Here is a 16,950-nt window from a genome sequence, read left to right on the forward strand (position 1 = left end):
AACTGAAGATTATCTTGACAGTCTTTTCATGGTTCATAGATAAGTCATTAGCTTTAAACCAGATATTAGATATTTTGAGACACTCTTCACTTTCCTCCTTCAATATGTTTATATCCTTTCCAGAATTAGCTAATGTTGTGTCATCAGCATAGAGGATAGATTTACAGGGTAAGTTGTTCGGAAAGTCATTTACAAACAATATAAATAGTAGAGGGCCAAGCACTGAGCCCTGAGGAACACCTCGTTTTATACTTAAAGTCTGTGACTGTTGGTCATTATGCTTTACTATTTGTTTTCTATTGGTGAGGTATGATTCAATTAGTGAGAGTTCCAAGTGTTTGATTCCATAGCAACACAGTTTATCTAATAATAATTTGTGGTTAACTGAATCGAAAGCCTTACTCAAGTCAATTAGAATGGCTTCAGCAGATAATTCTGACTCAAATGCGCTTAGTACAAAAGAGATAAGGTTTTCAACTGCTTTTGACTGTTGATAAGTTTGACCTGAATCCATACTGAGAATCATTTAATATATTATTGTCTGATAGGTGTATGCATATTTGTTGCATTATGCAATGTTCTATTATTTTTGAGAGAATAGGCACAAGCGAAATTGGTCTATAATTATTGATACAGACCTTGTCACCCTTTTTGTATAATGGTATGACAACTGTTTTTTTGAGACATTCTGGAAAGTGTCCACTCGAGAGCATCCAGTTTATCAGTGTGCAAAGAGGGCATGTTATGAGATCTACAACTTTTTTAATTACATAGTTTGACAGGCCATACACATCTTCAGATCTAGAGTATCCTAATTTAGAGGTTGCTTTAATTATATCAGTTACTTGTACTTCTCTCCATTTACAAGCTGACGCTATGTTTGTAATGTTTTGTTGAAAATTTCTGCCAGATATGGGGTGAGAAATAGGTGTATGTGTTGAATTGGAATTCTGGTTGCTATGGGTTGGAAGGCTAAGATTGGCAGAGTTGACAAAAAAGTGATTGAAATCATCAGCAGTGACGTTAACAGCATTTGTGTTGTCTTTGTAGTTTATATCCATACCTAGCTCTGCTTTTATTACTTTCCATGCAGCCTTACATTTATTGTGTGATTTTTTAATGAAATCACCATTTGCCTTACACTTGGCTATTTTAATTTCAGATCTATATTTTCTTTTCAGGTTTTTGTAAGTTTCTTTATCTACTGCTCCCTTTTTGACCTTATCGTGACAAGTAATTACCAGTAGTCTCAGTTTTTATAATTGGGGTGAAAATCACTTCTGTAAAGTTGAGTGGCTAGGTTTCCTAACTTTTTTGTTTTTTAACCAGTGGACAGCATGTGTGGAAGATTTCAGAAATGATTTTGAGGAATGTGCTGAAGGCTTCATCAAAATTTCTGGAGGAATGTATAACAGTATTCCAATCTATAGACTTAAGTTCTTCTCTATACTTGCTAATATTTGTATCTGTAGATAGTCTGATACACTGAGTTTGTTCCTCGTCTTCTTTTGGTTTTTTAGTAATTAGTTTCACCCATATACCTCTATGGTCTGACAGGTAATCGACATTAAGTAAGCCTAGCTCAAAATCACATTTGTATACATTTGTTATTAGATTGTCAAGACAGGAGTGGTGCCTTGTAGGATCTTAACATGTTTACTAAATTAACATTTCTGGCTGTCATTTTCCTAATGTCTATGTTTAGATCCCCAAAGATTAAAATTTTGTATTTAGTATATTTTTGTATACTGATCACAAGTTTTTCTAAACGTTCTATAAATTGTGATTCTTGAGTTTCTCCCGGCCGCCGCGACCGAACCCAGTTCCCTCTGAGCAGCCATAGCGTACGGATCTCCGTGCCGGCACGTTCACAGGAGCTCAGTCCGTCAGTTCACCTGATGATGGCGACATGTATGATCGCCGAAATATTGTGCCCGTTGGACACTATAGACCGGCAGCACACCCGTGGATATTTTGACTGTTCTATAAATTGTTCTACATTACTTTCAGGAGTGTGATATAAACACACAGTTATGAGCTGTATACTAGGTATAATAAAAGCAGCTGCTTCAAAAACACCTTTAGTGCATAGGTCACTAACTTCAAGAACAGAAAACTTTTGGATGAACCCCCATAGGATTCACTGGGTCTGCAGAAGTATGTAGCTAATCTGAAACCTGATGGTACATACAGTTTTATATCCTCTTCCTTTGACCAATGTTCGTTTATACGTAAAATCATTCTTTTGTTACTTTTTAATAGTATACCAAGCTCATCAGCTTTATTTTTCAGAGACCTGATATTTAAGTGCAGAAATAAGATAGAGTTACTGTCACAGGAGGGGAGGAGTACAGTATTATGGGGCAATGGAGAACATGTAATTGTTTTTTCAGCCCTGGAATCTATGTTAGGTGGCGGTTGGACTTCCTTGGGATAAACCATAAAAAATCTTCATTTCTCTTAGGTAATTTTTTGGGTCTGTTTGAAACACAGTTGGAAGTTTGTTTCACTTTATTGTCCACAAGTTTTATAGGAACATGTTTTCCCAAATCATTTGGTATCACTTCATCATGAGACAAAGATGATACTTTACTTACTGTGACTGGTCTATTCTTTTCTGCTACTCTTGAAGGTGATGGAGGAGGAGTTGGTACTGTTTCTGCTGTTGGTGAAGTTGTTTTAGTTGCTGCTGGTGGAGGAGTTGTTTCTGCTATTACTGGTAAAGGAGTTGGTTCTGCTACTGCTGGTGTGGGAGATGGTGCTGCTGCTATAGGAACTGGTTCTACTGCTGGAGGAGTTGCTTCTGCTGTTGCTGATGGTGTTTCTTCTGCTATTTCTGGTGAAGTAGTTTGTGCTGTTACTGCTGGTGAGGGAGATGGTGTTACTGCTGTAGGAGCTCGTTCTAATGCTGGAGGAGTTACTTCTGCTGTTACTGAACGTGGTTCTTCTGACGCTGCTGTTGATTCTGCTTCTGTTAGTATTGCTTCTTTAGGTACTTCTGCTGCATTTTCTGTTACTGTATCTGATTCTGCATTAGTCACTCCTAGAGATACTTTCTGTGATGATGATACAGGTACCACTGATGATGTTGTTGGTAAGTATTGCAGTCTCTGAATAATTTCCATTAGCTTTAATGTAACAAGTTGCTTTCCAAGGCCATTTAAGTGCAGCCCGTGAGTAGTGTGGAATCTGCGTCCAATGGTATTAATATTAACAACAGAAACATTTCTATATTGTTTGCATATACTGGAAAAAAGTTCATTGGCGGCACTAATTTCCTTGTTTACACACGACCAGGACATCAAGTCGCACCTTTGTGGTATATTTACGAGGATAACGTTTGTATGACTTAATTCAGATAAACACTTGTTTAATTCACAACAGGCTTTAGATGTATCATTTCGATAAATGTCATTAGATCCACCAAAGAGGACAACAAAATCTTTCGAAGACAGCTTTTTTATCTCTTCAGAAAAAACTAGTTTTCTTGTTTCTGAGAGGGGCGCCCCAGGCTTTACAAAGCTCATCGATTTCACATTTGAAGCTTTATTTATGCGTGAGACAATACCGCGGCTGTGGCTATCGCCTAAAATGTAAAGTTTTGGAACATGGACGGGAGTTTTAGACTGATGTTTTCTTTCGCACTCGCAACAGGTTACACCACTGTTTGTGTTTTTCCCGCACTTTCTACAAACATAAACGACAGAACTGTTATTAACAAAAGTTACAGTATCTTGAGGTAAAACGCTAAGCCTCTTTGCTTCTTTTTCATACTGTTCGTGTTCGTGATGTTTTATAACTGAAAACTCTTCCAGTAGAGCACTGATAACTTCGTCTTTGGTGTTTCTCATATTAGGTTTTTGGCCTAAGTCGCCTTTGAAACAGCTATTGCAGAACCATAGTTTCCTTTTAGGACTGACATTAACACACGAATAATGAAAAACCGTTTTACAATATAAGCACATTATACCTTTTACAACACGTTTCTTGCAATGGCATGTTGTATCAGAGTTCACCATTTCCCACGAATGAGTCGAAGTACTTGCTGGATGAGATGCCTGATTATAATATTTTCCTGTTACCAGGTTTTTTTTTTGCGTCTACTTTTGCGATAATATAACATGGCATACATGTACTGTCATAATACACACAGAATTTGTTGCATATCTAACACTTTTCCTCGTTATGTTTCGACTTTTGTACGGAACTAACATACTCCCGATCTACACTAGGCGCCATCTTTGCAAATCTGACATGCATGTCACTGAAATTCAATAATTTTATCCCCAGTGATTTCATTTACTTCATTTCATTGACATATCCTTATGTTAGAGTGAGCCAAATTTATCCACCAAGTTTTTTCTCTCAGCTGTGTTACTCCCTCTTACACAGAGGGAGAAGCTCTGCTTGTAGTGCTAAGAAGCAATAAGTGGGGCACATCAATAATGTTGAAAATTTCAGTTGATCCTCAAGTGGTCCTTGAATGACCCCTATAGCTTCATCAAAGAAAACATTGTCAATTAGGATTCTACTATCTTTTTTCACCCTTGTTGGAAAGTTAATTACTGAGATCAAATTGTAGAATCCAAATAAGGTTTAGAGGTAATTTTTTTATCAGAATTGTCTTCGTATTAAGTTTTGAGAACTGTGAAAAGTTTTCAGTTCTCACAAGGGAATGGAAAGCATTGGCAAACACTTTCAGAAGTTTTTGCAGTGTGCATGGCTATAGGAGAAAAACAACCAGCTTGGCCAGTGAGGCAGCAGGCTACACTTAGGGAAAACATTCTTAAACAACAGGTTTAATAGACATACTAGATTTTGAAGTGAAATAGGCATACAACACACCCACTGTCTTGTTCAGATTCTGCATCTGTCTTATGGCAAATTTTATTGGTGTCTGGTGTTGCATACTCACCACGTTTTGCTACCACATGCCACCAGTGGCCTAAATACCTCTAAATATTTCTGCTTGCACTAAATGTGGTCCCACCACAGTGTCTGTAATTGTTGTACTTCTTTCTAGGCAAAGAAGCCCACAACAATAATCCATTGCACACAGTTCAAACTGTAGTAAACCCCAATATGGACAATCCAAAAAAATCGTTAATAGGTTTATGAATCTTAGACAAACCAACAGTATTTCAAGTGCAAACATGCATCACATATGAATTTGAATACATATATAACTCTTGGATCACCTTCATTACAACTATTTGCAAAGAAAGTTGTAACATACAGTGCACATATGTTACAGGAAAGGGGAACATTTTAAATTGAAGCTTCTTGTAAGTATGTTTACTTTTTATGCATTAGTTCACTGAATACGGACAATATTTTTATCCTCGATGCTTTCAATCAATTTGGATTCTCAATTAATAACAAAATCCACCGAGTGTCCACTCAGATTTCATTCCAAGCAACTGAAAAATTATACACAGAATTCTCAGACCTTTCTCCTCCCAGGTTAGGCTGCACAACGGATGTATAAGCTCAGATTCACTTGAAGCCAAACACAGTTCCCCATTTTTCCCAAGTCTGACCTGTATCCCACATCCTCCACAAGTGGAGGCATAAGCTGACTGCTTACAAGAACAAACTGTCAGTATGCCCATGTTATCTAGCTCATGAGTGGCACCATAGTAACTGTTCAGAAGGCAAACAGCTCTTTTTGACTATGTGGGATTTCAAGGCAGTAAACTCAGAAGTTGTTGTAGACACATTTACAATCTCTCAACCCAGAAAATTATTTTTCAAAATAAAAGTTTTGTACCTTATACCAAGGCAGTTTCTTTTGACGCATATTTACTACTTCCATTATATCCAGAGTCTCAACAGGTTTTAGTTTTAAACAAGCCATTATACCAATATCGAAGGCTCCCAATTGGGATTTCTGTCACCCTACTGTATTTCAGTGGTTTCTTGAACAGTTGATCCACAGTATTTCTGCATGTTGCAATTACCTTCACAACATAATTTTCATAGGTGTTAATACAGATGAGCATTTGCAGAACCTTCACATGCTGAGCAATACATTGCAGAATGGTGACCTGAAATGGAATCTAAAGCAATGGCACCTTTTTACAATTCTTTGTTAAGTATCTAGGTTTCATATACCCCAGAAAGGGTATCCTTCTCATAGGGCAGCACATAAAAGACATTGACAGTATGTAACTCCTCACATATGACGTGTGTCAATCACAGCGCGTAGATGACGACAGAGTTGCAACAGGGATCTGGAACCCAGTAACTCATAACTGATGATGAGGTGAATAGCTTCCCCTGTAGATCTGGATAGGCACGCAAGGATGATGCACTGGTCAAATGCATATTTGTCCATAGTGGGAGGCAAAGCCACAACATCACATATCAGGTCTGGTTCATCATAGAGGTGACACAGTAAGCAAAGGAATTTAGAGTTGTTGTCAGCAATGCCATGTAACTGCAGGACATGGTTAGCCAAGGAAAACCATGCGCGTGGATGGTCCTTATGAAGGGGCAGTAGTTCAGGCCAGTGGATAGGGAAGTCTTGGCATAACAATTTGTCGGAAACTACCGTTCCCTATCCGTAACTCTGCAGCGTAACTGACTTGGGTGCAGCAGCGGTGTACCAGTTCCCATCACTGTCAGTGACACTATTCTCACTAGCACTTGATAAATTTGTAAACATAGTCACTGGTGACTGAGCACATTGTGTCGGCCATTGTTGAGCACTCAGTACACTTGGAAAGTTCACATTTGATGTAAAATGTTTGCATGCAAAGTTTTGTGCACAAAAAATGTTCTGTTGGTATGGAGCACTGCCACATGATGGCTGATTCATGTAGGATAACGAAAAGTTATTGTTCGTACCTAATGCTGGCACATGTGACTGTGGAAATGTAGAAGCACTGTACTGTTGAGTACAGCTAGTCAGTGTGTTCAGAAACTGCATTGGACTATTGTGAACACAAGGCAGATAATTGGAAAATGATGCCAGGGTGTCCGTTGGAAACCCTAGTTGGCTCCTGTGCAATGTAGCAGGCAGCACGTGGTTCACTGTGTACTGCACAATAGAACGAGAGTTCATTATAGCACTTGCAAATAAATTCTGGGTCACCAATATGGGTTTAGTGTTGTAGGATTGCTGGATCAAATAATGTAATGTAATAAGCATGATTTTATTGGTGCAAAGCACATACACGTACATATACATCTAGTAGATTCCCAGTACACATGTGCTTACCATTTCATGTGGGACCACACTCCACTCCCAAAGAGCTTGGAAAACAAAGATGTTGATACACAACTTGGTCAATAGTCACCACAGGGCTACAGAAATATCCCCTGATAATGGCATTGGAGATAGCTGTTGAAAGCTCAAGACTGACAAATCTGATGTGGCAAGAATGCTGTGAGGCTTTTATTCAAGATTATCACTTGCTGTGTACTGACAACTATGCCTGAAGTTAGTTCTGTGTATTGGACTTTTACTTTGTGTCAGCTGTTCTTTTTTCATATGATCAGTCAATATGATGTGCAACATGTCATAACAATGGGTAAAGTATCTTATTAGGATTCAACTTTAAGTATATCATAGGATGTTGTGACTTCTAGCAGCCTATTGTAGCGAGAAACAATTTTATGATTATGGACCTTTCTCGTTCATTTCTAGATGGCTATAACTTCTGCCCTTTTGCAGTCTCTGGGGACAGTTTTATTATTCAAAAAACCAGCAGTGAGTTATGGTCAAGACAAGTTCATTCAGCTTCAAAGTCCTTATAACTCTCACAGAAACTCTATGAGGTAGCAGGGCTTTGTGAAGTGTCATGTATTGAGAAACTCAAATTAATTGATTTCATATAACATATGACACTTTCCGTAAACCTGCTAGCATTGTTACTTGTATCTTAAACATTCTCTTTATAGTGGGGCTGTGAGTATATTCTTGCTTTTTGTTTTAGTGTGAGGGAACATATGGAAACAGAGCTTAATATTTTTGCCTCATTTTCCTAGTACCAGTTTCAGCTACTGAGTTTTCAGTAAATGGTCTGGACAACAAAAGTTATGACTGGTGACCACTTCTCAAAGTTTTGGAATGATGACCACTGTTTCTCTATATGCTCCCTTCTAGAATTAACATTTTTGTCACCTATTTAGGATATTACTCTGCTACCTGTGAGTTCATCCATTCAGACTGCTCTTTGCAAGTTGGTAAGTTCTTTATTACCAGGTCTTGTGTATCTCTTGATCATAAAATGGATTCTCTGAGTCCTAAGTATTGTTCCAGATGTAAAATTCCAGAGGAACATTTTTTTATGTTACAAAAATGTCACAAGTTCACCATTTCCTCACTAGGGGTCCAAGAAGATCTTGACAGTAGCAATGTCAGAGATGGTGTTAAACTGCCATGTGAAGGACGCACATGGCATGGCAATGTTTCTTGATTCTTGGGAAAAAAAATTGTGAAGTACTTTGCTGTGAGTGACAAACCTGTACAATGAATTTACTCTTTCAGTAGAATAAATAAAATCATTGTGACATTTCATTCAAACTATTCATTGTATGTTCAAACTCCTACTGACTAGTAAATCCCTGCTTTGTTTTACAGCTGCTTTTATTGTGTATAGGATATCATCTGCCTTTGTTTGTAACTAGTTTCAGACCAAATTTTAAATCTATTCCCATACTGGACAATGTTCCTCGTGTTAAAAGTATTTACCTCACACATTAAAATGGGCAGTTAGTCTAATGGTTGGTTATTTCCATGGAGAGTAAACATTATTTCTGGAAATGGATAGTACTTGATAAACTTATGGAACCATAGATGTGTAAATCAGGCCGCAGTTTCTTTTTAAAAAGAACTCATTTTCAGCAGTTCTCTGTTATTCAGTATGAATCTGAATTACTTTCTGATACTCTTGTATGTGAGCTATTCCATGTTAGTCACAAATAAGGAATTTCCTTTTTTGTTTGAGCAGATGAAATCAGTGTTAGCTGACATTGCCTGAAAATTTCCATTAAAGAAAAGATTCAGTTCATCTTTAAGATTCCTGTAGAAATAAACATCTCTTTCTCTTCCCTAACAAACAGAAGCTAAACGATGTCAAAGTTGGTGTAAGGAGGGCTATGCATGAAGCGTTCAGTGAATTCAAAAGTAAAATTCTATGTACCGACTTGACAGAAAATCCTAGGAAGTTCTGGTCTTATGTTAAATCAGTAAGTGGCTCAAAACAGCACATCCAGACACTCTGGGATGATGATGATGGCATTGAAACTGAGGATGACACACGTAAAGCTGAAATACTAAACACCTTTTTCCAAAGCTGTTTCACAGAGGAAGACTGCACTGCAGTTCCTTCTCTAAATCCTCGCGCAAATGAAAAAATGGCTGACATCGAAATAAGTGTCCAAGGAATAGAAAAGCAACTGAAATCACTCAACAGAGGAAAGTCCACTGGACCTGACAGGATACCAATTCGATTCTACACAGAGCACGCAAAAGCATTTGCCCCCCCGTTCTAACAGCCGTGTACCACAAGTCTCTAGAGGAACGGAAGTTTCCAAATGATTGGAAAAGAGCACAGGTAAACCCAGCCTTCAAGAAGGGTCATAGAGCAGATGCGCAAAACTGTATCTCTGACATCGATCTGTTGTAGAATTTTAGAACATGTGTTTTGCACGCGTATCATGTCATTTCTGGAAACCCAGAATCTACTCTGTAGGAATTAACATGGATTCCGGAAACAGCGATAGTGTGAGACCCAACTCGCTTTATTTGTTCATGAGACTTAGAAAATATTAGATACAGGCTCCCAGGTATATGCCATTTTCCTTGACTTCCGGAAGGCGTTCGATACAGTTCTGCATTGTCACCTGATAAATAAAGTAAGAGCCTACTGAATATCAGACCAGCTGTGTGGCTGGATTGAAGAGTTTTTAGCAAACAGAACATGGCATGTTGTTCTCAATGGAGAGACGTCTACAGACGTTTAAGTAACCTTTGGCATCCCACAGGGGAGTGTTATGGGACCATTGCTTTTCACAAAATATATAAATGACCTAGTAGATAGTGTCGGAAGTTCCATGCGGCTTTTCGCAGATGATGCTGTAGTATACAGAGGAGTTGGAGCATTAGAAAATTGCAGCGAAATGCAGGAAGATCTGCAGCGTATAGGCATTTGGTGCATGAAGTGCCAACTGACCCTTAACATAGACAAATGTAATGTATTGCGAATACATAGAAAGAAGGATCCTTTATTGTATGATTATATGATAGCAGAACAAACACTGGTAGTAGTTACTTCTGTAAAATATCTGGGAGTATGCATATAGAAAGATTTGAAGTGGAATGATCATATAAAATTAATTGTTGGTAAGGCGGGTACCAGGTTAAGATTCATTGGGAGAGTCCTTAGAAAATGTAGTCAACAAAGGAGGTGGCTTACAAAACACTCGTTTGACTTATACTTGAGTATTGCTCATCAGTGTGGGATCTGTACCAGGTCGGGAGATAGAGAAGATCCAAAGAAGAGCAGCGCATTTCGTCACAGGGTTATTTGGTAAGCGTGATAGCATTACAGAGATGTTTAGCGAACTCAAGTGGCAGACTTTGCAAGAGAGGCATTCTGCATCGTGGTGTAGCTTGCTGTCCAGGTTTCGAGAGGGTGCGTTTCTGGATGAGGTATCGAATATATTGCTTCCCCCTACTTATACCTCCTGAGGAGATCACAAATGTAAAATTAGAGAGATTCGAGTGCGGACGGAGGCTTTCTGGCAGTCGTTCTTCCCGCGAACCATACGTGACTGGAACAGGAAAGGGAGGTAATGACAGTGGCATGTAAAGTGCTGTCTGCCACATACCGTTGGGTGGCTTGTGGAGTATAAATGTGGATGTAGATGTAGATGAACAATGTAACAACAAATGCAGTGTAAGTGTTCTCTCTTCTTTCTCCTATCATGAGGGGAAGAAAGGGCTTAAAGACCCAATGATGTCATTAGATACGGATCTTAAACCTATTTTTTAGATGGGTAGGGAAGGAAATTCCCAATGTCCTTTTCAAAAGAACCATCCCAGCATCTGCCTTAACTGATTTAAGAAAACCATGGAAAACCTAAATCTGGATGGCTGAATGGGAATTTGAACAGTGACATGAAAGGGAGACTAGTCCAGTCAAAATGTTCTTGGAATCCATTCAGTCCATGCAGTGTCACATGATCATCATTTTCATATCCTGAAGTCAGCATGGAATTACAGAAGGGAGTAAAAGCTATGCCAAATTTTTGCCTCTAATTGAGAACAGATTCCAGATGTTCGATCATGCATACTTGGTATTCTTTTGCGTGTTACTTTGTTAGTGCACGAAAAGAATGTATACAAATGCATTTTTGCTTTCAAGTGTAAACAGGTACTTACAGGATCACTTTCTGTGACAGTATGAGTTGCAGCAATGATTAGTTATTTCAGTAAATTAGTGAGCCCAGTTTTTTTCCAGACACAATCTTCTTAGAATTCCTTTTATGTACTGTTATACATTTCATGGTTGCAGGAATCAGAGTCAAGTTTTTGAAAGAGGCATAGAAGTAATGATGATTAATGTTATAAGAATGTTTAAATTGGCCTGTAAAATTACAAGTAAATTTTCTAATAGGTTTAGGGAAAACATTGTACAGTATATGAAACTAATTAATTCAAGCTTCTCAGTACATATCATTCTTTCAACAAGTATATTACTAGCAATAAAAAAATGTGGTGTATACTGACACAAGCTCCAATAAATTCTGATCTTTACTCGTTCCACATCATTACGAAATATCGTATTCATGATCCATGGAACTAGTATTAATCTAATCTAATCTACTACAGAGAAACTTCAATGTCATTACATATGCATATATCACAACCCATTTTAGATTTTGACAGTACCACTGTACTCTGTTTTCATGTTTCAGGTGTTATGCAGCGTATTATTCTTTCATTTTCTGTGAGGCTAAATTTTAATATTATCTGTGATCGGTCAGTGGGAAGTGACACAATTCCAACAATTCATGGTCTGAGATCACTGAGCATGATCTGGGTTATTTTAGGACATACCTGTATTGTTGCTTTCAAATACTCAGGTAAGCAGTTTACATTTTTCATTTGACAAAGAAAATATTTCATGATAGTAGAGTAGTACTCTAATAAGATTATCTGTCATTTCTGGACCAAATGAAAAGAATGCAATCCTGTAAAACAAATCAGTCCTGTTCTGATAAAAGGTGCACATGTTACATTCATTGCTGAAAAATGAAAATTTGTTTATCATCCTAGACCATCTCATTTTTCTTATAAAATTAGAATGTCATCATTGTCTACCATTATAACTAATTGAAAATGAATTCCTGAATAAAACAAACTAATAAAAAAGAAATAAAGGCAGCATAAAATCAAAATATATTTGCTCATAGAAGGATGGAGTAGTTGTGAATGCCAAGTCATGTATTAATATTCCTTCATTAAAAATGATCATGAATACCATCAGTAAAACATGGTCAATAGTCTTCCTTATTTATTATAATGTAGCCAAAGTGAAAGCTGAAAGGCAATGTCAAAGTACTGATACCGTCTTTCAGCATTAAAAGCACTTGTTTTGTGATAAACTCCTTTGTAAGGAGAATCTGTAGTGTTAGTAGTAGTTTCTTCATAAAAACTTAAGCAAAAACTCCATATGATCTGTTTTTCGTTTTGCTATGCCTTGTCAAGATAGCTAAGGTTGAAACAACTTTTCTGTACTGTGAACCCTATTCAAGCAACTTGTGTGACTATTTGGATGCCAATTAACTACAAACATTCACCTGCACTAATTTTTGTTCTTTGGTTGCTCGCAAGTGAGAATCAACCAATTTTATGGATGGCACACCATTACAAACTGGCTCCATGCTGACTGGTTGCTGTTATATTCAATTTTACCATTACATAACAATACTGAAAGCAACTTGCAACTTACCTGTCTTTAAGGTAGTTGTCTGTACCAGTCCAGTCTCATTTCAGAATACTGGCTGCTCGTAACAGCAGAAGGTACAACTGAAAGATGATGATTAGGAGCTCTCTGACAAGTGCAATTCTTCATAAGGTTAAAGGCTTCACACGGTCACTAAAAAATATGCATCACAGCAATGGACAACAGCAAAACTGGATGGACAAAACAATAAATGTCAAGATTGTGTGTGTTCTTGAGTATCTGGTCGTTACATAAGAGCACTCAAGTAGCTCCAGAAAAATGTAAACAGTAGTCAGTCTTTGACTTTTTTTAGAACTCATCTCCTGTATGTTACAGTAGTGATTTTAATATGTAAACCCCTCTTTTCAGTAAAATTACACAGGATGAGAAAATGTAACCATTTAAAACTTGCTGAGCTTTTTTGTCTGAGAATATGATTGTTTATCTAACACTTAAGGAGACCAAGTTAGAGATCACAATTTCAGTGCCTCTTGCAGCTTAATTATTCAGTTTCAAGTTTTTGAAATGTACAAAAATATAATACACAGTCTTGGTAGAGAAATGATTTCAGTGACATGTAATTGATATGTGATAATACTTATCCTCATGGTTTCAGAAAGACAGCCATCTCCCATTCAAAACAGATGTTTAAAAACAAAAATGGATGTTTACTACACTGTGTATACCCTGTAACTCTGTAATTCAAGTTACTTCCACAAAGTGTGTTTTGTATGCTGTTTAATAGTTATGTACATCCCATTATTGAATACTTGTGCATCACTGTGTATTAATCCATCTTTCTTTACCCAAAAAGAAAGATTGCTTGCCATAGTAAAATGTTTACATATTGTGAAGATTGCTACTTCTTTAGTTACAAAGCACAAAACTGATGAAAATTATAACGTAAGGAAATGTGTTATTCTGTGCACAATTCAGAAAAATGTGACAGTTAATCAAATGCGTTACAGGAAATGCTGAATGTGTAGCAACCTAGTGGGGGAAGCTGAAACACAGGCACTTTCTAACCTCTCTACACTTCAAACATTATTCCTATTTTCATTGTTCTTGATTACACATCAGTATCCATTCAATTCTCAAAACGACATATGATATTTTTGATAATGTTTAATTCTTATAAAAACATTATCTGATGTGACTATAGCTGGTCATAGGTACTTGAATGGCATAGTTTTCCATTTAAAGGTGCACATTTTTCATAGCCTTTTGGTTCAACCTGAACAAAAATATTGTTATCTCTGCTGAAGAGCTTAATGTTCTACCAGTTGTCAATTTTCATGAGTACAGATCCTTGAAAACCACACAGTGCTTACCATACTCTTTCTTCTAAACTCTTAACCTAGTGATGAATGTTTGCGTCTGATGTGTGTGCAGCATTTGGTTGTTTGATCATATCAGTCTTTCCCATTTTCATTCTGGTGGGATGCAGCCAGATAGATGGCATAATTTTCACACACTCTCCTTATGTTGTCAGTTTCTTAGTCAGTGCTGTCCTTAATAACTCTCCTCACATTTCAAATAATTATCATCATTCCGTACCAGATCAAATACACTCCTGGAAATGGAAAAAAGAACACATTGACACCGGTGTCTCAGACCCACCATACTTGCTCCGGACACTGCGAGAGAGCTGTACAAGCAATGATCACACGCACGGCACAGCGGACACACCAGAAACCGCGGTGTTGGCCGGCGAATGGCGCTAGCTGCGCAGCATTTGTGCACCGCCGCCGTCAGTGTCAGCCAGTTTGCCGTGGCATACGGAGCTCCATCGCAGTCTTTAACACTGGTAGCATGCCGCGACAGCGTGGACGTGAACCGTATGTGCAGTTGACGGACTTTGAGCGAGGGCGTATAGTGGGCATGCGGGAGGCCGGGTGGACGTACCGCCGAATTGCTCAACACGTGGGGCGTGAGGTCTCCACAGTACATCGATGTTGTCGCCAGTGGTCGGCGGAAGGTGCACGTGCCCGTCGACCTGGGACCGGACCGCAGCGACGCACGGATGCACGCCAAGACCGTAGGATCCTACGCAGTGCCGTAGGGGACCGCACCGCCACTTCCCAGCAAATTAGGGACACTGTTGCTCCTGGGGTATCGGCGAGGACCATTTGCAACCGTCTCCATGAAGCTGGGCTACGTTCCCGCACACCGTTAGGCCGTCTTCCGCTCACGCCCCAACATCGTGCAGCCCACCTCCAGTGGTGTCGCGACAGGCGTGAATGGAGGGACGAATGGAGACGTGTCGTCTTCAGCAATGAGAGTCGCTTCTGCCTTGGTGCCAATGATGGTCGTATGCGTGTTTGGCGCCGTGCAGGTGAGCGCCACAATCAGGACTGCATACGACCGAGGCACACAGGGCCAACACCCGGCATCATGGTGTGGGGAGCGATCTCCTACACTGGCCGTACACCACTGGTGATCGTCGAGGGGACACTGAATAGTGCACGGTACATCCAAACCGTCATCGAACCCATCGTTCTACCATTCCTAGACCGGCAAGGGAACTTGCTATTCCAACAGGACAATGCATGTCCGCATGTATCCCGTGCCACCCAACGTGCTCTAGAAGGTGTAAGTCAACTACCCTGGCCAGCAAGATCTCCGGATCTGTCCCCCATTGAGCATGTTTGGGACTGGATGAAGCGTCGTCTCACGCGGTCTGCACGTCCAGCACGAACGCTGGTCCAACTGAGGCGCCAGGTGGAAATGGCATGGCAAGCCGTTCCACAGGACTACATCCAGCATCTCTACGATCGTCTCCATGGGAGAATAGCAGCCTGCATTGCTGCGAATGGTGGATATACACTGTACTAGTGCCGACATTGTGCATGCTCTGTTGCCTGTGTCTATGTGCCTGTGGTTCTGTCAGTGTGATCATGTGATGTATCTGACCCCAGGAATGTGTCAATAAAGTTTCCCCTTCCTGGGACAATGAATTCACGGTGTTCTTATTTCAATTTCCAGGAGTGTACATCCAACATGTTGCAACATGTTGGCTTTACCTTTGTCAATCACTAAATCCTTCTCCATCTCCTTCTGCATTTCACTCATATGACTGTGGAACAAGTTACCCTATAATCTGCACTTTGCCCAAATTCACTTTGCATTTGAGAGAAGATTAAAACTTCATCTTTTATCCTTGGTGTAGCGATCTGCTAATCTTGTCCTGTTATGTCTTGCTCTTCATGTAACCATTCAACTTTTTCTCCTTTTTCCTCTGTGCTGTTGTCATACATTTCTGTTAGATATCACTACTCACATTTGACAGGAACCTAATTAAGAAATTGCTTAATGCCAGTAAGACACATTTTGTAAATTCCACATATTCATTACAATATGTATTGTCATTATCATTATCATCATTATTATTATTATTATTATTATTATTATATGTTGTTCACATACCATATAAATTGTAACATTTACTCACTGAGGAAGTCTCATTAGATGTAATAGAGATCCTGAAGGCCCTAATTTTGCCAGGCGAAATAAATACATAAATAAATAAATAAATGTATTTGCTTCTTTTATTAGATAACATGGCATATCGTGGAGTTGTGGAGAGAGAGGTATTCTTCCAAGGCATTAACAATGCAGCTTTCTCTGTTGATACATTTTTCTTCATAAGGTAAGGTTTTTTTCATTTAATCGCAGCAATTAATATAAGAGAGTATTCTTCTACCATACATATTGACAGAAAAATTTCACTGATATATCATAATGGTTTGGTTGCCTAATATCATGGAAAACTTCATCTGGTCTTCCAAAGCAATGCAGTTCAACATGTCATCATTTCAATTACTAGAGATGTGGCCTCTAGGAAAGTTCTGAGATAAACTACTTCAGCAGCTGTTACTGGAAGATGAAAGATCTCAGACTTGAAGAGATGTTTCTACTTCACTGTATAAATAGTCATTTAAGTTTAAATCGGACGAATGTGACCCTCAAGCCAAGTATAAACAATCCTTCC

General features: G+C 38.8%; 1 protein-coding gene across 1 annotated transcript in view; it reads left to right on the forward strand.

Annotated features, from left to right (window-relative positions):
- Positions 1-16,950, forward strand: part of LOC124556231 (O-acyltransferase like protein-like) — a 263,370-nt gene that overhangs the window by 171,963 nt on the left and 74,457 nt on the right. The window contains exons 6-7 of the mRNA XM_047130221.1: positions 11,929-12,096; positions 16,515-16,608. Coding sequence (XP_046986177.1) covers positions 11,929-12,096; positions 16,515-16,608 — 262 coding nt within the window. The remainder of the gene's footprint in view (positions 1-11,928; positions 12,097-16,514; positions 16,609-16,950) is intronic.

The sequence above is a fragment of the Schistocerca americana genome, chromosome X (assembly GCF_021461395.2).
Source record: "Schistocerca americana isolate TAMUIC-IGC-003095 chromosome X, iqSchAmer2.1, whole genome shotgun sequence".
In the NCBI taxonomy this organism is placed as follows: domain Eukaryota; kingdom Metazoa; phylum Arthropoda; class Insecta; order Orthoptera; family Acrididae; genus Schistocerca; species Schistocerca americana.